Source organism: Mastomys coucha, unplaced genomic scaffold (assembly GCF_008632895.1).
Source record: "Mastomys coucha isolate ucsf_1 unplaced genomic scaffold, UCSF_Mcou_1 pScaffold1, whole genome shotgun sequence".
Classification (NCBI taxonomy): Eukaryota; Metazoa; Chordata; class Mammalia; order Rodentia; family Muridae; genus Mastomys; species Mastomys coucha.
The window spans coordinates 51584811-51609206 of NW_022196891.1; the positions used below are offsets into that span (position 1 = coordinate 51584811).

Sequence of the window (24396 nt, forward strand, 5' to 3'; positions counted from 1 at the left end):
TAAGCCCAAAGGATAAGATACCTATTTTCGTCCAGGCCATAGCAATAAATTTATCCAGGGTAACTCACTTCTCCATTTCTTTTCTGTTTCTGCCATAAATAGACTATTTGTCCTTAGGTTACCTGTTTGTATCATAAAAATATGAAATATTTGTGTGCTATGATACTTTTCTGAAATTATGACTGAAGAAAAAATACCCCAGGTTATCCAGTGTACCCTAGCTCACAAACCACTAACACAGAGGGCTTCTGTGACTTCTGCTTTAATGACACAGGATGTTACAAGACAAACTCATACAGTCTTCTTGCTAGATGACAGGACACTTCAGGGACTATAAAACTAACTGGGCCTGGACTGAAGGAGGAAAATCTCACCTGCAAGTCTCTTGGGACATTAGTTATTTTCCTTTGAAACCAAGACCTTGGCTTCAATAGATTGAAAAAAAAATCAATCCCAAGAAAGAAAAATGGAATATTCTAACAATAGATTATGCAAAGGCTAGCCAGCTGTAGCTAAAGGGAGAATATGGGAGAAGGGTATTGGATGGGAAAAAACTCTGGAAACATTACCTTCAGCTTGGGCAAGCGCTTGATGGTTTTCAGTGGTCTCAGAACTCGAAGTACCCTCAGAGACTTGATAGTCTTGATATCCCGCCCCTTGTTGGTTCTGTAGAGAGAGGATCCCAGGGAGTCATTTGGAAAGGGGAGAAACAGAAGTGGCAGCCACATTATTGCATTAACAACAACAGAATAAATGCAGAGAAGAGGGTAGACAAGAGGCCAAAACCCAGGTCAGTATAGAGCTTATTAGGGTCAATCCAAAGATGCATCAGGAGTCTCAAATCATTCTCTAGTTGTGCATGTGCACACATCAATATGTGTATGCCCATATATGCATATCCATGTGCTCACGACTATTCAACTTATGACTTCACAACTTCAGATGGTGCAACAGTGAATTATATTCAATAGAAATTATATCAAATTGGTGTATTGCCCCATAGACTAATACTATACAGATAGAAACTCTCTTGCAAGACTAGGCAGTCAACGGTGCTAGTCACCTACAAAATCATGGGGGTAAAGGATTAATACTCTGCAGTTAAGGTGATAAGGTGCCAATAACTGTCGTAAGTGCATTTTCTTGTTAAAGTATTTTCAATTTCCATTCTATTTACTTGCATGTGAGCATATAAAAAAGGGAATGTCTGTATATACACATAGAAGAACACACAGGCACACACAGGCACATATATTAATAATTGCTTCATGTCTCTAGTGATCGGTTTAATGTAATATAATACCAAACTGCTAAATAAATAAATAAATAAAGGAATAACATCAACTAGATACCATGACCAGAGGCCCACTGTGGATCTCCACTGAGCCTAGTTCAGTCCTTTCCCATAGCAGATTTTTAAGATATTTGTTGGCTGGAAAGGGAATAGTTGAGAGCATGTCTTATTGGGGAACTTGATCCAGCAATCTAGGTTTGTTATTTCTCCCAGCTCATCAGTGGGGGGAGAACATAGTAAAGACTGGGGGGAGGGGGTAAACACAGCACTCTCGCTGTGCTAGGCTGCCACCTCAGAGAAAAGCATGTGTGTAGGCATCTTGCCAGAGCCATGGCCCACACTCCAATTACGTTTGCCTGGCCTTTCTTGCATTCATTTCCATTTCAGAAACTCTGTACCTAGCCTGGGCTTCAGAGAACTACTCAGGTGGAGCCAGCCCAAGTTGTAGGCCACACCCACCTTTCTCCTGATCTGTAGTGAAGGATACTTGTGATGCAGCATCTCAAAAAATGTTTGCTCTTAATGAAGATCTCTTTCTTCCCTGCTCATCCCCTGAGATCTTTGTATTCAACTTAAATAACTACAATTTGTAAAACATGTATATACTGGAGAAATCAGACTCCACATCGTGAGGCCAGGCTTGCTTCTTTCCTCACACTGACCCATATTACTATGATGTAATACTCACTGGAGAGGGACCCAGAACATCAGATGGAGATTACCTGATTTGGCATGCAACTGGCCCTGCTATGCTCAGCATCATCAGATAGGGAAGTCATAGTCTCCTTTTTACAAAAGGTATAAAGTCAATGAATCTAACCCTTCATGTTGACTTTACTCCCTTATTGTCAAAGGCAATGACCTACATGTCATTTTAAAAGGTAACCCAAATATTTATATTTTAATATGGACTTTCACATCTAAAACTCTGGCATATTTAATAAATTATTTTGCCTTTTAAGCACATCTACCTAAAATATGTAAGAGAAACACATAGACCAAATCCTACCGAAGCCAGCAGGAATGGCCACTTCCCAAGAAGGCTCGGAAACTGCTCAGTTTTAAGCTTTTGGCTCTCAATGGAAACATGCCATTCATATAAACTCAACATTCATTTCTCATTGAGCTAGAATTCCAACTTCTTTCCAGTTTCTCCCTCCTCCCACCTAGTCCCCTAAACCTTCTACTTAAACAAAACAAAACAAAACAAAACAAAAAACAAGCAAACCAAAAAAACAGTTACCCCAAAGCGTTCCTTTGGTGGATCCAGCCAGGAAGCAGGAAGAGAAAAGATGGAGAGAAAGGATAGTCAGAAAACCTCAGGGAGGAGAGAAGGCCTTTTAGCCATGCCAGGCTATGGAGCAGAGGACCATGGGATCCTGCCAACAGCCCACAGCCTTGTCAGGTCCACAGGGCTTTTGAAGGAAGGACAGCACACCATATGTTCCACAAGCCCTTTTCCATCCACAGTGCAAACAGTTTTGAAAACAGTAGCAGGCCTTGCATTCAAAGGTACCATGGCTGATACTGTCTTCCAGAGGTCAGGTTTAATGACACTTTTCTAAATGTAAGCTTTCGTTTTTTCACTTCCTTAGGAATCTTAAGACAAAATATTCTTCTGGTTACTTTATAAGAGCCAAGCAGGAGGAATGGTATCTACCCTGTGCCAGAAACTCTCAGAAAAGGCATTTTAAGTGACAGTGGCATTGAATAGCTTCACCTGAAGAGGGATGATGGAACTACAAGCAAACAGGGACATGCTGATGTCTTTTCAAAGCTCAGAAACCAACATCACTAAATTTCACCCAAACAAAGAAAAGGACTTTTCTTTGTCAAGGTGTTATAGAAAAGCTGTTTTTCCTGCAATTAGATGAGAAACTTCCATTGTGAACTGCTTACTGTACAACTCTTAGAAGAAAAGCTATCTCTGTTTCAGCACTGAGATGAATGTTCTTACCATACTCCAAAAGTCAAGGGATCTGGGAATTAAATTGGAGGCTTATAACCTAGAATCTTTAATGTGAACAATTCTAGATGATCAGAGAACAAAAATGTCTTGAGGCACAACTCACATGCGAATAAAACATCCTTTCATTCCTACCTATAAGAAACAAGCATCTATGAAATCCTCAATCCTTGACAGGCCTTATTCCTACTGGAACAAAGGATCTGGCTAATCTTTTGGGAGATTAGTAGTCTGGTAGAGAAGACCAACCTCAATCCAATAAGCATACAATGAGTGTAGTGATGGTAACGTGCTGTGGAGAGATGGAATCATATGGTCTGATAATTCACCAATAGAGCAACACAGGTCTCTTTTTGTCAGGTGGCATTTTCCTGAGAATATCCTAAGATGTGAAGTCAGAGTAGCAGATGGACATATAGACAGGAAGTCTAGGAGCACAGTCCTCTTGATTTTACCTTCTGTTTAACCCCAGCTCCCAGCCCAGAAGCCTTTACATCCAATAGCACCTGAAAGGTTCTGAGAGATCATAGAAGCTACCTCATGCAAGCATGACCAACATTTGTTGCTTCTTCCACATAAGATAAAAAACAAAATTCACCACCCTGCACAAAACTCAAATCCAAGTAGATCAAAGACCTTAATAAAAACCAGATACATTAAGTCTAAAAGAAGAGAAAGTGGAAAATAACCCTTGATTGCATTGGTACAAGAGACAACTTCCTGAACACCAACAGTTAAGGCACCAAGATCAACAATAAATGGCACATCATGAAACTGAAAAGCTTTTTTACAGCTAAGGACAACGTCAATAGGACAAAACAGCAGTCTACAGAATGGGAAAAGATCTTCACAAATCCTACATCTGACAGAGGGCTAATGTCTGAAATATATAAAGAATTCAAGAAATTAGATACCACCAAACCAAATAACCCAATTAAAAACAGGATACAGAGGTAAACAGAGAATTTTCAACAGAGTAGTCTCTAATATCCAAGAAGCACTTACAGAAGTGTTTAACGTCTTTAGTCATCAGGGAAATGGAAATCAAAACAACTCTGAGATGCCATCTTATACCTGTCAGAATGGCTAAGATCAAAATAATCAAGTGACAGCACATGCTGGTGAGAATGTGGAACAAGGGGAACACTCCTCCATTACTAATAGGAGTGCAAACTTGTACAACCATTTTAAGAATCAATTTAGCTGTTTCTCAAAAAATTGGAATTAGTTATACCTCAAGATCCAGCTATGTAACTCCTGGATATATTCCCAAAAGATGCTCCAACATCCCACAAAGACACTTGCTCAACTATACTTATAACTTTATTCATAATAGCCAGAAACTGGAAACAACCTAGATGACCCTCAACTGAAGAATGGATAAATATAATGTGGTACTTACACAATGGAATACTACTTAGCTAGTAAAAACAAGAACATCGTGAAATTTGTAGGCAAGTAGATGGAACTATAAAATATCATCCTTAGTGAGGTTACCGAGATGCAGAAAGGTAAACATGGTATGTACTCACTAATAAGTGGATATTAGCCATAAAGCACAGGAAAACCACAGACCCTAAAAAGTAAAATAAGAAGGAGGGCTCAAAGGAGGATGCTTGAATCTTACTCGGAAGGGGAAATAAAATAGACATCAGAAGTGGATGGAGAGAGGGAACTGGGGGTGGGGGATGGGGAATGAGGAGAGGCACTAGGGTAAGGATCAAATGTGGGGGGAGTTGGGTTGGGGAATGAGAGAGCTAGGAGAGAGAAGGGAAATAAGTAGAGGGGGAATCTCTGGACAAGCCAAAGAATTGAGATGGGAGAGGTTCTTAGGAAGATTTGGGGGTGACCCTAGCTGAGACTCCTAGCAGGAGATATGAAGCTTAAAGTGACCATCTCTTGTAACAAGGTAGGACTTACATTGGAGGTAGAGGAAAACCAACACACCCACAAAATCTTCCAACTACAAGATATGCAGGGATAAAGATGGAGCAGAGATTGAGGGAATGACCAGCTAATGGCTAGCTTTAGACTCATCCTATAGGAAAGAACCAATCTCTGACACTATTAATGATACTCTGTTATGCTTACAGACAGGAGCCTAGCATAACTGTCTTCTGAGAGGCTTCATCTAGTAACTGGTGGAAACAGGTGAAGAGACCCACAGCCAAACATTAGTTGGAGCTCAGGGAGTCTGGTGGAGGAGTTGGAGGTGGGGGCAGGATTTAGGGGAGCCTGAAGGGCCTAGGACACCACAAGAAGACCTACAAAGCCAACTAACCTGGGCCCATGGGGGCTCACAGAGACTAAACCACCAAAGAGCATGCATAGTCTGGACCTAGGGCCCTACAACTGTAGCCGATATGCAGCTTGGTCTTCATGTGGGTCCCTAACAATTGGAGCAGGGGTAAGGTGGAGGGACATCTCTGACTCAGACTCTGATGCCTGCCTTTGATTTCTTTTCCCTAGCTGGCTGCCTTGGCTGGCCTCAGTGGGAGAAGATGTACTTAGTCCTGATTTGATTTGATGTGCTAGGGTGGGTTGGTATCTGGGAGTACCAAGAGAAGAGGAGGGGGTTGGGAGAGAAAGGGTGGGAGATGGGACTGCGAGGAGAGTTCCGGGGGGATGTGATTGGGATGTAAAGTTACTTAATGAATGAAAAAAGAGAAAACTCACAAAATCAGTAACCTATTAAAAGAGTACAGAATAATTAGTAGCCAATGTTTCAAATCTGAAGCCTATGTCTGTTATTTTTGCTCAGGTCTTGGGAGTCAGAATGGGCCAAGTACCCTCAATAGTTTGGCAGTTAATATTAGAATATACAAACATTCCATATTTTTGACACATTGGGGGTGTATATACAGTGATTAGAAAATGTGGCATGGAACAAAGGAAAATTCTAATCTGCTTACCACTAAAACACTATAATTTTGTAGCATATGTGAGGGCCCAAGTTCAATTCCTGGCACCAGAAGAAAAGAAACCAAGCTCAACAGAGACAAACAAAGCAAAGCAGAACAAAGCAAAAACCATGGTTTTCAGTTGATATTGAGAAGAACACCCTTACATCTGACCTGTCAGTACTGATTTGAAAAATGACAATTTGAAATCTGAGGATTGAAAAAAATAAAGCATGAGCTCACCGTCATCTTTGGCAACATCACCACACAAGTCCAGTCCAAGCTACATGACACCCTGTTGCAAAAAACCAAACCAAACCAAACCAAACCAAAAAAACCAACCCATAATAAATCAACATTAAAACATTAAAAAATAAATAAAGTAAAGAAGTCAATAAAGACTTCAGCAATTACACCATTACTAAGTAAGAATATGTCATAATTCACACACAGACAAGACCCAAGCACTTTCCCCCTCAAGTCCCTGTGAAAGCCGGGGCTGCATAGAACATGCTTAGCATGCCCGTCTAAGATGGGATGCTCTTCTGGAACTTTGAGGAAGATTGTTTGGCAAACAATTCAATTTTTACAAACCATACCCCCAAAACACACAAAACAAAACAAAAAGAACATTTGACAACAATGTTGATCTTCGTTACTAACTGTATAATGAGGGTTGTTTTTTACACTGTGTAACTCATTAGTGAACTTTAATGGGTTTAAAATAGACTCTAAGTTAATTTCACATGCTAGGATGCCCTGGTCTCACTTTAACTGGGACTCAATGGAGCCACTCATTTTTTTTCTTTTGTACCATTTATTTTCTACTTATTTGCTCTTTAGTAGAATAACAAAACCCCGTTTCCCCATGTCTCATCAGTGTAAAAGGAGAATCTCCCAGTTCAGTTGCCAAGTTGCCTTCCATCTCTGTCACGAGCAATCATTAGGCCTTACTGTCATTCTGTTTGTAGGGTCCTCTATCATCCAAAGATGTTACTCCAGCTGATTTCTGCTAAGAATGGACACAACAAGGACCGTGGGTTCTGAAGAGCCTTTTCTTCTTTAAGTAGCATGGCCTCTATAGTCCTCCATGTGAAGGAAAGGCAGCAGCCGGGGCTGTTGGGAAATTTCTTGTGGGAAGAGCTAGGCTTGAAAAACGGCAAGACAGGAGGAGGGGTCTTAAGCTTAGAAGTTTAGTTACTCTGCAAAAGTGCCTGGACCATTAGTTGGTAGGCAATAATAACTACCATTTATTATTCAGCTTAAGTATCTGGTGCTGAATTGGACATGAAATATTCTTTACCTTATTTAATTCTCACAGGACCAAATGTGGTTGTTTCTCATTTCCACTCTCACATGTAAGGAAGCAGAAGTCCACGGGGTAAAGAGAGCTAAAACTGAAGATTCAGACCTGAGTCTGCCTATGGCATTATAACATCTTTTAAATGGGAACCACTGATGATTTTTCAGAACAGTAACAGAGATTACTATTGACTCAGCTCAACCATTAACCTGTCTGTCATACTCCCCTTCACTGGTTAGACTGTTGAGGGGAAGGAAAAGTTACAGGTGCAACATCATGATAGACAGGCTTATGCATACTTGCCTCCACCTGCCCTGAAAGTCTTCCCTGCCCTAGGTAAAGACTGGAGGATCTACAGAGGAAGTTAATAGCGCATAACTAGCCACAACAGGATGGCAGAAGAGAGCATAACATTAGAAAAAGCAGTAAACTTGAATTCTACTCATTGAGTTTACTCAAGACCTGGCTTTGCTATTTACTCATTATATTAGTCAAACCAGCCAGAGCTCTAACCACTAGGCTCTCTGAATGTTCTCAGTGAACTTTATATACTTTATATACTGTAAATAAGGTAAAATATATAAAGAATGCACAGAAATGAGGAGGAAGCATTTCTCTTTGTATCACAATACTTGTCCTTCCAGAAGTTGTGGGGAAATTAGGTTCGGCTGCCTTCATGTTGAAGGAAATTCAGCACTTTGACCTTTTACTCTTAGCTGCTGCCTTCTGAAGATTTTTTCTCTTCGGACCCCAGCATCTCTCCTGGTCACCTATGAACCTTAAACACATAGTTACTCTGTCATCTTTGTTCTGTAACCACAAAACTTACCCTATGCTAAGTATTTGGTGCATAATTCTTTCTTCCTTGCATAATGACCTCAATGAACTTGAATACATTGAGTGCATGTCACTCCACTCCAACTGGAAGGTATTTTTGTCCAAGCACCAAGCAGCAGGAGGAGGCAGCAGAGCATCTGTCTGCTAGCAGTTCTGTTAGTTAAACTGCAGAAGAGTGACCTGATTTGTATTTCTTTTTAGTCCCTCTGCTCTAAACATAACCAATGACCCTTCATCTTAGTAGGGAGGTCTTGCTGACTGAAGTCTAGTCAGTGCATCTCCTCAGCTGCAGACTAATTTGTACGGTAAGGTTGTGTCCTGTGAGTATAGACTGAGTAGATGCCTATCAGGTCACACAATCTTGGCAGAAACTTCCTAGGACCCGTTATACAACCTTCTATCCTGAGAGCTCTACAACCTCCTTTTAAGCATGAAGGGTACTATGATGAGTTTTCACCAATCTCACAAACCCAGGCTTTTCCTGTAGCCATGAAGCCTCACTTCCTATATAGGGTGCTTTTGGCATATGGGTCTAGTTGGTTCAACAACTGGATACAGCTAGGTTCCCTGATTGGACAATTCCATTTAGTCTATTTCTGAGTCCACGGGATGAAGTCCCACTTATAACCAACCCTCTTCCAAATTTGAGCAGTGGATAAACAGAAATACTTGGGAATTCACACCCATAGGATGTCTACAACTAAACAGCCTACAGACTGCTTTTCAGCAGGGTTAATATCATATGTGCTACATTGGCATATTCTGGACCTTAATAACAAGAGAGGGTAGAATGGAAATTCTCTTCCATGTGTCCTCCATTCTCTCCCTCTCCAAGTCCTACCTTAAGGCCAGCAGGAGAGAATATAGCAGTGGGACTCCCCTCTGTAGCTACAAGCACTGATCAACTTTAGATTCCTGACCTACACACAGAGTTAGATGAAGTTACCTGGAGAAACCAGATTCCTAGAGTCAACATCCTAACTGCTCACTGCTGGACATTTCCAATTCCTCTGCAACAGAAGCCCTAAATTCACAGATAATGGGCTACCTGGTGGCTAAATGCAATTTTAAAGCTTCATGTTCTTCCAGAGTAAGAGAAAGAGAACTGGATGCTAATATCTGGCTCTGTAGTAAACAGGTCCATTTTTTGCCCCTTCAAGACAAAGTACAGTAATAGCTTCCTTTGGGAAACTTTCCTTTTTAGTTCTAACAGAGCAGTCAAGAAAAAAGCCCCATAGACCTAGCTTCATGTGTGAGGGACTACTTTAGACCCAGGCATTAGTGAAAAAACAAGGGGGGCATGGTGTGAATAGCTAGGTTCTGGTGACAGGTTTGTTCTGTATTTCTAAATCCTTCTGGGTAAATAAGTGCATACATATTAGTTCCAAACAGTCACTCCTTTCTGATGATGGGTGCATCCTCAGCTTCAGAAACACAACCCCCCACAGATGAACTATCCCAGAGGAACGAATGCTATGGGCCTCAAAAGGCACTTCCAAATCTCAAACTGCCTGTGTCTATGGGTTTCACTGAATGAACTCAGAACCAGCTCAGCTGTGGTGGCTTGTTCTCAGTGCATTTGAGAGACTGTATGCCTCTTAGCCACCAGGGCAGGGTGTCAAGTATCAGGAAAGTGACACACTTCAATGAAGTGGGCAGTCTGGTTCCCTCTGGCATCCAGAGGCCAGCTGACTCATAGTTTTGCTTCTGGCCAAGGACTAAATAATGAAAGGCCAAGTATGGCCAGATTCCTTTGTGTGCCAGGGAGTCCTGACCTCACCTCATACCCTGCTACAACAGCAAACAATTATGGAAAATCCTGGCATCAGTCACTAGGGAGCTTGTCTGACTCTGCCACACGGGAGGTAGGGAAGGTGGAAGCTAAACTATTGACATGTTTTCTATTAAATGTTTAGTGTTACAAGCAGTGATGGCTGCAAATTTACTATAAAGAATTCACACAGAAGCTCATCTGTTCATATAGTTCAGCTAATCAAGTAAAATGTTGTACTTAATAGTATAGAAAGGGTAAGCTCTGTGGTTCAGAGTACAGGCTTAAGGCTTAAGATGTAACCTAGTTTGTGGTCCCCTGGCTTCCTCCCTACACATCTGAGTCTGGAGGGGGAGCAGCCCTGAAGTGTGATCCTGATGTTCAGATATCCAGAAACGACAAAGCTGTAACCATCTTTGCCTTCCCACACCTGATGCCAAAGAGTAGATAGGATAGCAACAGACTGTAGAGACGGAGGACAGCTGACCCCAGTGTTTCAGGAGAAAACGACAGTTAAGCAGAGAAGACAAATGTGCCCTTTCTAGGAAGAAGCAAGGCAAAAAAGGCAAAAGGTTTCACAGATCTAGTCACTCACCAGACTTTTTTGAAACCTCAAAAAGGAAAAGACATAGTTTGGGACATTGACAAAAAAAAATTGTTTGCATATGGATAAAAAAAAAAAGGATGGTGTGATGAGAGCTTCAGGGAGAGCTATTATCAATCTCTGCTAAAGTCCCCTCCTCCCCAATTCCCTTGGAGATATTGGCCTTGGGAGGAGCGTCTGATGTTCTCATAAGCACCTTATAATGTAAAAATGGATTGGCAAGAAGAGAAAAGTTGCAATGGGATATTTTTAAACCCAGGTATAACCACACTAATAACACCGTACTCCCCTTTAACAAGTAAACCAAGTTTCCAGATAGAATGCCAGGGTTACATTACAAAGACTCCTTTAGTTTGATGTACGGAGAATAGAGATTTCCTCAGCCAACACGTAAATGTTTATAGAGAGCAAAGATAGTGGGAGCAGCAGATCCCTCCAGGAGACAGACTCTGGACATTGCAGCATGCTCTGAGTATTCGGTGGGAGTCCATCCCTTGGTCAGTAGCACAGCTCTGGGGAGCTGGGCTGGCTTCTTTTACTGGCAGCAGTGGAAGGGATAAGAAGGCACTTCTGGTTTCTGAGGAACTAGATAATGACGCTACTGTGGCAACCTCCATTGGTTGCTCACACTGACAAAGCATTCGCTTTTGTGGAAGCCTCACTGGGGGGGTGGTGAGGAGGAGAAACTGGGGTGTGAAAACAGCTATGCAGGCAGTGAGCAGTCATTGAGGTATATCCACAGGACACCAGAATGAAAGTTATAACAAGGAGACAGAGACTCAGAAAGCCTCCAGATAAACCCAAATATGGCTCCCTCTTGGCCTGATCTCCTGACCATGTAGGCCATAGGCTTGGTGACTTCATTCCACTCTATGTTCCAGGTTGCTGGCAGATGGGACTCTTGGGGATCCTGTCAAATGTGGTAGAAGAGCTGAATGCTGCAGTGCCCTCAATAAGGAAAGAAAACATACAGAATTAAGAAGTATAGGCACATGAGCATCAGAAAGTGTTACCAGGACCTTAGCCAATGTGGCAAAGGTCAAAAGAGAAGAGAATGGGTGCTCACTTTACAGGCAGAGAAACAAGGAAGGGAAGATGCATGGCAAGCTAGGAAAGGTGGCAACAAAAGAGAACAATGGAGAAGGAGCAAGAACCATGCACATTTCAGTGAGAAATAAAGTGCAAGTACAAGATAAAATATCGCTAAAAGCAAAGACCAGATCATAGCTCATCATCTATCCTACAAACTTGGACCCTGGAACTGGGGGGTCTCTGGAGTCCCCTGTAGTACAACAGAGAGTTTTCAGCAACCAGGCTATTGAAGGTCCCCTGGCCTCCAACACTGAAGCCACCTGCTGCCAGTTTCCAAGGAGCACAAGAGAAAATGAGGCACACTAGTGTCAAAAGAGTCCAAAGAGAAACATCTAGACACTGGGACAACAGACAGGATTCATGGGCTTTCTCTAAAGGCCACCTCCCATCCTCTAATCCCAGTCCACTTGCTGGTCGCTAGGGACTTAAGCTCAAGGGTTATGGGGAAGAGGTAGCTGGGTGGAAGCAGTTGAGTCTTGGCCCAGCCTTCATCCGTCTTAAATTGTATGTGTAAATTCCATAGCAGCACATAGTTTATTCCTGCTGCTATGTTTGATGCCATAAGGAATTAGAAGGATAAAGCAACAAACCAACATGTACTGATCATTCATACCAACAGCCCCAGTGTCAAGCATTCTGTGTGTCTTTTTTTTTTCTCCATTTTAAGAGCTAAGAAATGGAGGTTAGGAAAATTAATATTTTGCTACAATGGGTCAAAGACATAAGCTGAGAAGGAGAAGGGCTGGGATTCAAGCTAGGCTTAGCTTGACCCCACAAATGTCACCTTTCTACTTCTGCCCTGTCACCTGTGAATTATATTCTTCTGAAAGCGCTGGTGAGTTCTGCCCACTACGCTTTTCTCTCTGTCCACTGTTCAAAGACAGGCAAAGTATGCCACTGAGAAACAATAATGAATGGTGTATACAAGTAAGCTGAGAGGATGGAAAGAGAACTGGACCTTTTAACAACCTGATGATCATATTTTATTTGTTTTTAATAAACAGCAAACAAGGTGGGTTTTCTTAAGGCAAAAATAGACCTTAGTGAATCATGCCAAGGAGGAAGAGGAGCTGGGAGTCCCCTTGGTAGAGATGGGGTTGTCTTTTTTTTTTTTTTTTTTTTTTTTTTTTATGTTGCTGTGACAACCCACACAGGATCTGGATAGGTAGGGAGATACCACACTTTAGTGAAATCTCTTTGGGAACAGTTCAGCTACATTTACATTACAGAAGCTTTGATTATGTGAAGACAAAGATGACTCTCCATCACTCTAATGGTATTGAGATGCCTGTGCCCATGGTTGGGGTAGGACACAATGAATTACCCTGCTCTCATTCTGTCTCAGGGGTTCTGTTGAAGGGCTACCCACCGCTCCTGCAGCAATGGGCACAGTGTTCTTCCAGGCTCTGGAGGATCTCAGACTTAACACAGCTGGGAACTCTCACCTCTGTACATGGTGTCCTTGACCCTGACCCCTTAGTTCTTACCCTGCCCATTTAACTGCCAGTGTGGATATGGGATAGAAGCTTCTGGGTGAAGTGGAGAATGTGAGCAGAGGATGATCATTTTCTAACACTTTGGAGATGTGAAGGGTCAAGCTATGGCAACATGTCGGGATATTCTTCCCCATGACCAGGATTCTGGGATCCCCATTTCTGCTCTGCCTCTGTGTCATTCTTCATAATGTCTTTGCTTCTCCCTTTTTCCTACCGATGCTCCTCAATCTTGCTTCTTTGTTTAGGACACACGAACTGGAACTGTAAGACCTTAAGGCCTCTACAAAGAACTATTGGCAAGCAGACTCTCAGAGTGTTGCTCTTTGGAGACAGGCTCAAATCAAGCAGGGCTACAGGACGAGGAAAAGGAAGGGACCTGAACAGAAAAGCATCTACTTACGCCAGAGCAAATGCTACCAATGCACCAACCACTACCACAAAGTCCAGGATGTTCCAGAGATCTCTGAAGTATGATCCATCCTGCAGGATCAAGCCTTGGTCTATCATCTGCAGGACAAGAGTTTGAACAGTCAGAAATTAGACTCTTGGTGTAATTAACACCTATACCTAGCTTCCCTTCCTCATGCCAAGGGTTCTACTGCCATTGTCTCCATAGATGGTTTGAACGAAAATGACCTCCATAGGCTAATACAGAGTAGCCCTATTAGAAGGTGTGGCAATTTTGGAGTAGGTATGTCCTTGTTGGAGGAAGTGTGTTGCTGGAGGTGGGCTTTGAAGTTTCAGATGCTCAAGCCAGTCCTAAGTCTCTCTCTCTCCTCCTGCAGCCTATGGATCCAAATCTAGAACTCTCAGCTACTTCTCCAGCACTATGTCTGCCAGCATGCTATCATGCTTCTTACCATCATGACAATGGACTAAAGCCAGCCCCAGTTTTAATGTTTACCTTTATAAGAGTTGCCATGGTCACAATGTCTCTTCACAGCAATAGAAACCCTAAGTAAGACAATAGCCAGACCATGGACCTGAGGAGTAGAGTATCCCGCAAACTCTCTGGATAATGATGAGGTCTGAAATCTTTTCTCATAATCACACAATATCTCCAGTTTACAGTGAGGACTCAGATCCTTTCTCAAAGTTATATAGGGTTGAACTAGACTTCTCTGTCATTACAGAATCCTGTTACAATCTCCCTCTCCTCTATGTCTCAGAGCTCCAAACATTGCTACGCCTGTATGGATGTGTAGAAACCCCAGACAGGTTAAACTTGGAATGAGAGAGTTCCGTTGGGATGTTAGGAGTCTAGAGGGGAGAGGGTGTGGTTGAAGTTAGATGGAGTCTGGAAAGACTTACATCTCTCTAACCCATTGCGGGTCATATGATCTGAATAAGATGGTAAGTGTGTGTGCAGAACTACACCACCTCAACCTGTATGCCTATCTACTCCTTGCCTCCTGTTAAGACCATGACAAGAGACCTAAATTATTTAATCACATCCACACAGCCATGGCCTACTGAGAACAACGAGGTGAGAGAAGGCTTGCAGAAGCTCTCATGGTATTGCTATAGACTGAGATTGCATTATTGGGGAAGGACCCTAAACTAAAGGAGCAGACCATTGATACAACTGAAATTCAGAGTCCATGTTTTATCTGGAAACTTTTACCTTTATAACCATCTCAAAGGTAAACACTCCCGTGAAAACATAGTCGAAATATCTCAGGACCTGCGAGACACACATGAAGGAGACGAAGAGGACCATGTAAAGTCACCAAGCTCTATGTATACCTGCCCACTGACCTATTCCATCCTGCATGTGCACCCTGTCTCCCATAAATTCCCACCCCAGAATACAGAGAGGAATTTTTCATACTATCGATAGTAGGCTGAGAAGGGAACACAAGGAAGAAGGGACCAGAGAACCTGCTTGAGCCACATGGTCCGGAAGCTATTCCTTCCCTTTGGGTATAACTTAACCTCTAGGGCCTGAATTGTTCCCCATAAAACTTTCTCTCCAGACCTGTGGGGTTCCCAGGAGATGACTCAATGACTTGTGGTAGACCCACGGTCCTCCTGCATCCACACACATCACCTATGGTTCTATGTTATATCCTACATCCAGACCTTCCAGTAGCAGCAGAACCCTCTAAGAAGCCTAGCTAGTTCTGGGTGTCAGACCTGCTTCTACAGCGTAAAAATAGTGATGTGGTTGTAGGTGTGCGAAATGGCTTATACTTGTCTCTGAAGAACAGGCACAATTTCTCTATCTTCTTCACTCCCAGAAACCTCTCTGTTATCCTATCTTGATTCTCCTCTGATGCTGGAGGGGAGGGCTCTGGATAGAATAGACCCCCAAGAGCATCAATAATATAGGCAATTTTCCCCTGTGCACCTACCTTGTTGCGCTCTGAGTTAGTTAGTACAGGGTCCTCAGCTGCCAGGGCAATGCTGCTGGCCGCAATCACCAAGAGAATGCACATCTCAAAGTAGCGTAGGTTCACAATGTAGTGGCAGGCCCTGCGGATCCTGTGGATAAGAAAAGCCTGTTGAGCTTCCCTGTTGAGCTATCCCTACCACATTCCCATGCCTGCCCCTCATACTTCTCCTAAGCCTACATTGGCTTCTTCCAGATAACCAAGCCCTTGCCAAAGGAAGCCACCAAGGAGAGCAATTTAATTTCTCAGGCACCACCCCTTGATTTCAGGCCCTGGTGGAGAAAGGTAATCAGATTGGTTAGAGGCTATGTCATGCAAGCCACGATTCATTATCTGCACACATGAGTGAGCCATGGGGAACAGTCACGTGAGACTTCGCAACCCCCAGCAGCATGTGGTGCCCTCTGATGCATCTCAGTATCTTCTCCCTTAAGCAATGAAACCAGGACCTGCCTAGGAAATCATAAAGAACCAAGAAACACAAAAACCAAATCCCCTGATGAGGATGTTCCCATGGCTTCCTGATTATTCTGATGGAAATATCTGTATTCTATGCTACAACTTTGGATGATCTGACATCTTAACCCAGCTTCCTCCCTTCTAACAGGTGTGCCTGAACACTGCCCATGTGTCCACTGAAGGTCGCTTTCCTGTCTCAGAAGCTGATCTATATGCCAATTATAGAGCACAAGGCATACATTCTTTTCTTAGTTCCATATTTCTTGAATCTAACATTCTAGACTCTTCTTTAACACTCCTCCGTTCCTCTACCTCTGCCCTAGGAAGGAAACTCTTTTCAAAACTCCATATGCAGAACAGAGGTACCAAACCTTTAAACTCCAGTAGATGTCTGACCATCTTAGGGTCCATAGTGTTTCCTCTTCCAGAATGTCTGAAGACATCCTCAGGGAGATTTCCTTCATATTCCTTATCCTAACTGTTGATCAAAGAGTAGGGAAAGATCTTTTCCCATGATATTTCTCCCGTATTCTGTCTGGAAACTATAGACACAGAGATGAGAGGCTGTTCAACTTAATGCCCTACCTTACCTATTGGACTCCAAATATTTCCCTTTCTAGCTACCCTCTGCCAGGAGGACTCAGGAAGATAACAAAGCTCCCCACTTCCTGTCCATCATCCCAGGCTGACTTGAATACTGGCTCTCTCCTAGTGGACATGGCTCTACCATAGTAGGATGCAACAGGAGCATAGCTCACGGGTTAGTGGTGCTGAAGATGAACATAGAGCTATGGGGCACCATGGCTTTGCCAGTCTCCCGCTTCTCCTTCTTCTGCTTCTTCTTCTCCACCTCTTCTTCTTCCTCTTTAGTCTCTGCCTCCTTCAAGGGACTGGCTTCTCCATCCGTCTTATTGCTAACTGCAAGCAGAAAAGTTTGAATCTTCAGAAACCTGCAGACATGTATGTTTTTTTTTTTTTTTCATTTCATCTGGAAACAGAATGGAAAGGATAGGAAGGGATGCCAAGGATGATCCTGGGAAGGTACCCTGACAGCATCAGTCCTCCCCAGAGGACACCTCCCCAGAGGAGGACTATATCAGGCCTTCCCCTTCTTATCCCTACCTGTACCCATATTATATACTACAGCCTTTTGTGTAATAGAAATAATAACCATATTTTCACTTTTATAGCTGAACAAAGTAGTGTAGGAAACAGACAGCACAGCTGTTACAGCTACAAAGCTTTCACGATTTAGAAATTATGTCTAAACTTACATTCTTTTTTAGCTCATCCATTGAACTTTAATTTTCATATTAACCACCCCTAAGTGGTGTACACTATTATTCCCATTATACAGATTAAAAAAAATAAAGTTCAGAGAGTCTACATGCCTTTCTTAAGGTCATACAGCTAATTTGAAATCCTATACACCTTCAGAAGATCTCTGCAGTGGAAGATTTCAAGAAACCATTACTCTCAGCATACTGCTCTGGCTGTACCTTCTCCAGCATGATGGATATAGAAATGAAAATGTAATATTCATGTGAATATAGGCCTGTGACTGTGTTTCAGTTCTGGGGGAATGAAGCAGCCAGGGGTGTCACATAGCAATGTCAGGTGGCTACTTTCTGTTTCTACACTCAAGTTGGGGATATGGGGAGAAAGCTGTTAGTGTGGAGAGAAGGCCCGGGAAACCACCTCACCCCCACTGCCCTATGGCCAAGGAGTGGCACTACCTGAGACTCAGCAAGTCTTTATGGTCCTGGCCTATGGTGGGCCTTCTAATAGCTAAGTGTTATGTACCTAAAAACCTTCCTATCACATACTGTACTGTGAAACAGGACCCATACCAACCCTAGCATGAAAACAGAGAGATGGTGAAGCTAATGTTGTTTCTTATAAAAAGAGGCTCCAAAGTACTTCTTACTTAATAAAAGTACAAAATCAGACAGACATTAAAAGTGCTGTGGACCTTGAATCCTGAAACATGCCCCAGTCAACCCCAGCAAGCACGGGGCATGGGAGATTTATTTTTTTTAAAGCTAACCTGTTGTTTCAGAGGATAGATGATTTGAAGCAAGAGTGGAAGGGAAGCAGAGATAGAGAGGTAGAAAGGAAGATGAGGAGACTGGCACATGACAGAAGAAGGAAAGAGAAGGAAAACACACATGATGGAACCCTATGGCCATAACCACAGGGCAGTAGTGAGATTAATGCAGGGATGGGTGTAGGGACTGGGATAGCATGTAGATTAATGCAAGGATAGGGTAGGAGGTAGATTTTAGGGTGTGGGATTAATGCAAAGGTGACATGGGGGGACAATAATAAAGGGAATGAGTAATACAGGGAAGAGGTACAGTGTTCAAGTCAGGACAAGGGATGGGATTAAAGCAGGGAAGAGATTTAGGGCTGGGCAGAGATTAGGTACAAGGCAGGGATTAGGGTAGGGCAGTGCAGAGACACGATACAGTATTGATGTCATCACTGAATATGTGGTCAGGGTGAGGACAGAGATAACATGAATACAAGAGAGAGTGCAGTACAAGGAAGGGTGGGTATAGGCCCAGTAAGGTTAAATGCTTTCCTCTTGTGTTTTCTGTAATGTTTCATAGATTAACATCTGCATGAGAGAGTCTTAATGGGAAGGCATGACTGAGAGCTCCTAGGAGAGAGAAAATTGATAGGAATAATAATAGAGTCACACAATGTCAGTGAAGGGATGATCTCCAGGGAATCACCTTATATGTGGCACAGAGGCCGCCAAAGATGCAGGGCTTTTCCTGAGACCACTAACTGAGCAGAACAGGAACCCGAGCAAGCCCCGTTCTGCTAGTCCACCCCAGGAGGTCTACTAGTTCTCCTAGAGGACCTAGAAGGTCACAAGGATGCCATCTGGTTACATCAAGATGTAACTGGTTATAAACTCACATGTAACCACTTTGAAGACTCACAGGACCAAGTTCTACAAGATAAAAACTTGTAGGGAAGTCTAACTCTGTAGGAGAACACTACCTCAAGACTGTGAAAAATGTTTTGGTCCTATTATTAGTTCTATTATTTATTTGAGCTTTATTAGAGGGGCCCCAGAGCCAGCTGTTCTTAGCTCCAGTTGGGGGGCGGGTAAAGGGGGTGACAGAACAGGGACTGTGCTCACTGTTCACCACTGTTGAGTCCACCAAGGGGTCCACGTCAGGGATGGCGACTGTGACACTGGTGCTCTCTGTGGTAGCTTTGTCCATGTTGCCTGTCATGCAGGAGAGGTCAGGCTCACTCTGGCTAATGCCCCGGCCCACATCCAGCTGTACGTCCCCAAGCAGGGCTTGCTCACTGCTGCCTTCATTCTCCTGCTCTGTCAGAGCTGCATCCTTCCCCACTTCCAGCTCTGGTTGGGGCTGCACTAGAGGTGTCTCTGCCTCATCAAGAGCTCCTACCAGTCCAGAGCCCCTGGGTACCATCAGACTGTTGGTCCTAGGAATAAAGAGCAGGAGATGGTTATGTCTTAGCTGTTCTAGAGTGGCAGATGCACCTGGATAAATGGAAAGGGAGGAGGAGCCGGAGCAGGCCTGACAACAAATGCTATCTTCCATCCCCATCCAGGCACAGTGAGGCAAGCACTCATGGGCCATGCTCACTGAATGATTCCCATCTATCCATTTATCCAGGCTCCACTCTCAGCCAAGATGCTCTGGAATAGAACACCATTTCTGCAGGGTTAGGGTGCCTGTTAAATTAAGCCATGGCTTTTAGATGGCGTTTTGGCATCATCATCTATTTTATACAAGAGAAAACCGAGGCCCATATAGGTTTCTATCACAGAATTCTTCACAGAAACCTGAGCTGCCTCCCTTCAGTGCTCCCCTGGGACTCCTTTACCTCCTTAAGTCCTGGGTTCTCTCCTCCTCGTGGATGGTCGGCTCTTTGCTCCTGTGGCTGCTCTGAGGCTCATGTTCCTTTTCCACCTCAGCCAACACTCCTTCATCCAGACTCCGCTCCTGGCTGGCAGATCTGCTTCGGGAGGCAGAGGTAGACTCTTTGCCCTCAGTCCTGACTCGGCGATGCCGGCTTCGCCTCTGACTCTGCCTGTGCCTGGCCCGGTCCTCAAAAGTCACCACAGTCTCTCCTCCTCCAGCCTCCTGCTGGGTTGGGTCACAGTTTCCATGACAGGATCTAGGCAGCCAAGGTGGCTCCCGTTTGCCCAAGGATAAAGGGCTCCTCTGGTTGTCCAGGACGCTGGTCAGGCCCCCTATGTCCCCCTTGAGGGAACCCCCACGGCTGATGCGCTCCTCTTCACACTTTTCAAGACCCAGGCCCAGGGCTAGGCCCTCAATGGGCCTGGGCCTCCGATAGAGGCTGGGGTGAGCATTGAGTGGGTTGAGAGGACTCAGTGGATTAAGTGGATTGAGGGGGTTCATTGGTGGGGCCTCCTCTTTGTTGAGGGCTTCTTGGCTAGACATTTGCATGTGCCTCCTCAGCTGGCTGGTGCGCTGTTCCCACACAGACATGTGGTGCCGGCGCCTCCGCTCCCTCCTGACAATGGAGAAAGGGCAAGGGCTACAGTCAGAACCTGGTAGCACATGTGGGGGTCAGAGATGGCAGCTTACAGGGGCCATGGTGAGCAGGGGTCATGGTGAAGGAGCTAATGGGAAGATCCCAGACAAGAAGCACAGAGATGCCAGGGGCAGAGTGGCCACACATGAGAAAGTTATCAGACCAGTACCTCCAAGTCCTATTTTTCACTTCAGTCCCTGCCTCTACAGTGCAATAGCCATGTGGTAAGGATGGGTCAGCCCAAGATTGAGCATAGTGTCTCCAAGACCAGAGAGCAGTAAAAAGACTCACCAGTCTTCCCTCTCCAGTACTCCTTTGATTGAGGGTATCAGCTGGGGTTTCTTATATACCCACAAATGACTTCAAGGTCAGAAATTCTCCTCCTCTTTCCATCCCTCTCAGATTTTAGCCTGGAATAGCAGGAGCTGAGCTGCACCATATTCAGAGACTAGCAAAGATACTGACCATGTCAAGTAGCCACCATGTTCTAACAATGGCAGTATCTGGGAAGGTAGGGAGATTGTGGGCTTCTAACAGCTAATAAAACCCACAAAAGACTACATTCATGGAGACCACCAGCAGTCGACACCCAAACTAACTGTCAAGCATTTCAGCTCAGAGGCCTAATGAGCATTCACAAGGCAGCAGGAACACACAAACATGACATACAGAACGCAGGCGTGGGCTCCTCAGCTGGAAGGGCAGACACCTACTCCTTCCCTCACGTGCCTGTGGGTACACACCCACCAACTGTTAAAGAGATATGCACATGGACCCACACGTACCTTCACGGAGGCCCACACAGAGAAGTACGGAACACCCACCAACACTAATTACCAATGCGAACACATGCCCACTCGCAGACCAGACACAAGAGCAAACAACACACTGTCACATACTTTAGACACACTGATAGAAGCGCATTGAAAGGTGCAGAGGGGGCACGTTCACAGATGTGCATGAAACACGCGTACACACCCACACACCAAGGCACACACTGACATTTACACTTGGTATCACTTTGTCCATGGTAAGGACAAAAACACATCATCCCCATGCCCACACACAGAACCACTCCCAAACACGCAGACCGGTACACACATACAGGTGGCTGCTGCGTGGCTCCCACATCGACATGTGGTGTCTTCTCCTTCTGTCTCTTCTGGGAAAGAAAAACGAACAGGTTCAGTCCACCCCAACATCTAGGAACCACAAGCCCCACAGCCACCAGAAGATATCCAGAGAGAAGCCAAAGTCTTTTGCATGTCTACAGGGCTTCCATGCACCACTTCGCCCCCTGTAGACTCCCCCACTTCCAGTGCTCTCACAGTGACTTCTGAGTCCTTGCTATGTCCAAATACCCAGATATCATTCCTGAAGCACACATGCAGAGTCCCAGAGGACAGACCATTTCGTGTAGAATAGACCTTCTAATGCATCATAGCATGCCTCAGTGAGCTAACACTATGCCCTCCAGAGTCCTGTTTTGACAGGCGCCCCTCCCCTCCCCTGTCAAGGGTGACCAAGGATATCCACACAGGATTGACTCCCAAGGTCATCACAATAAGGCAGATCCTGGCTCAATTTTACAGAATACAGAGGAAACAAGTGTTCTGTCATGCACTTTGGTGAGGCTATAGAGCAACCCAAGGCTAAGGACAAGGCCACATTTCAGAGGCCACAGGGCCACACTTCAGAGGATGTGAGTAATTCCCTAAGGGAGAAGCCTTCAAGGTTTGCTCTATTCCTCTGGGTGAAACACAGAATTGATCTTCTAAGACTGGTGTAAAGAAATATTACTTCTACATAGACATTGCATCCATTCAAATACACGCTTGAGGGAAGGTCAGAGTAGTGGGATAGATGAAAGTCACAAAAGTAGAAATGAGTGTGTCAGCACAGGGCCAAAGCTAGGGTGGAGGGCAATCTGGCTGAGACAGTCCCAGAGTGAGTTTGCTCTAGCGTTTGAGCTAGAGGACCCTGGTACAGCCCAATGAGCCCTGTTTGGTGTGGAAAACAGGGAAATGATGTTCCTTGTCTGAGAAGACCCCCATCAGTGCAGAACATGCCAGGCTAACAAACTCTGCTCAGTTGCTATAACTCATGCATTTGGAAAGGAGCCTTATACAAGGGGCAGGTCTGAGGAAGCAGAGGCAGCCAGTCTATGCCTCTTTGGGGGTATCTGGAAGAAGCACAAATGTGCATGTGTACACACAAGCATTCATTGATAATAGATGTCATTGTAGAGATATTGTGAGCTCCTTGACAAAATTCATATCCCTCAGCATCAGCAGTCTGTATTATAGCAGGCATGGGGTGGGTGGGGGTGAAAAACATTGGAAGCATATTGAAATAGAAGCATACACTCTAGACAGGCAGCATGCATACCGACTGGGACAAGCATATCATATGATCTACTTGCATATTCTCAAGTATGCAAAATACCAGCCCTCTAGGAGCATGTGTAAGTAAGTATATGGAAGTATACCCCCGTCTCTCACACACACAAACATTTTATGCTTTCTATCTCTCTACCACACTTTCTCACACACATATTTTTTATTTGTATTACAAACAGAGGCTTTCTCACACACATGCATACTCATTCTCTCTTACACACACACACACACACACACACACACACACACACACACACACCAAGCAAAAGAGAAACTAGTCTTTTTCATACAGCCAGACACATACTTGACACTTGACTCCACCTCTCTACTTTTGTAGGTAATGTCAGGAGTCATAATGGGACAAGCTAATAACTAGCAGGTGATCTTCCTGAGAAGGCCTGCTTCAGATTATGATATAATCTGCGACAGGTTCACTCTTATTAGGCAAGGCTGTAAGAGAATTCATTTTAGGAAAGATTCCTGCTATTAATATGCTTTCCCATTATTATTAAATATATAACAATAACTAGGTATTAGCTCATCCCTTTGAAGCAGATCTCTGCAGATCTATTAAGATGTACTCTCTAGTAGTGATGCTGTATAGATAAATAGATGACTTCTTAAGTCTTAATAATGATCCTATATGAATTCCTAAAATTTTATCAGTGATTATTAAGCTCTTTTATAGTGGGACTGCTATTAGGTCTTTTTCTAATAGTCAAAACTACAATGAGAACTCTGCCAGTCTCCCAAGTGTCACCAGTTAATTGCTCTTAGATAGTAACCAGACTTTCTCCTACTCAGAGCACATTCCAAGAGGTTGTAAAACAATTAACCAAAGGTCATAAAAAGGGGACTAATGATTTATTATAGCTATTAGGACAGAATATAAAATATTGACTGGGTTTGTCTATACAAAACTTCACTTACATATGGTTTCAAACCTTCAGTGAACCTGTGGAGCTGAGACAGGTCACGGATGTTTAGCCAGATAATTACTCATAGTGGATATACATGTAAACATTCTCTTTTGTAAACTTTTATTTCAATTTATGATTTGATTTTTTGTGTGAACTTGTGATGAACGTTGTAACATGTGATCATGTATTCTGAAAGATGTATAAGTACCGAGGACAAAGAGATAGAAAAGAATTTTTTCTCTTAGAAGAATTTTTCCATTACTAGAATTTTTTGCCTTTCCCCACTTAGAGATTTTTTTCCCTTTTCCTACTTAGGATCTTTCTTCTTTCCACCTTTTTCTTAGATAGTTTTAATAGGAAACTTTTTACAACTTAGCATTTAAAATAAATGCTATAATTACTTTTCAATGTTTT

At 43.7% G+C, this 24396-nt stretch overlaps 1 protein-coding gene across 11 annotated transcripts in view; it reads right to left on the bottom strand.

The window, feature by feature from the left end:
* Positions 1-24396, bottom strand: part of Cacna1e (calcium voltage-gated channel subunit alpha1 E) — a 485364-nt gene that overhangs the window by 58464 nt on the left and 402504 nt on the right. For 6 of the 11 annotated variants that reach the window (XM_031385114.1, XM_031385075.1, XM_031385084.1 and 3 more), the window contains 9 exons: positions 21769-21825; positions 19989-20642; positions 19270-19583; positions 16874-17033; positions 15618-15747; positions 14888-14947; positions 13664-13770; positions 2538-2549; positions 570-666 (listed from right to left, as the gene is read on the bottom strand). In XM_031385114.1, coding sequence (XP_031240974.1) covers positions 570-666; positions 2538-2549; positions 13664-13770; positions 14888-14947; positions 15618-15747; positions 16874-17033; positions 19270-19583; positions 19989-20642; positions 21769-21825 — 1591 coding nt within the window. The remainder of the gene's footprint in view (positions 1-569; positions 667-2537; positions 2550-13663; positions 13771-14887; positions 14948-15617; positions 15748-16873; positions 17034-19269; positions 19584-19988; positions 20643-21768; positions 21826-24396) is intronic. The other 5 variants (XM_031385132.1, XM_031385106.1, XM_031385143.1 and 2 more) reach the window with 2 other exon arrangements.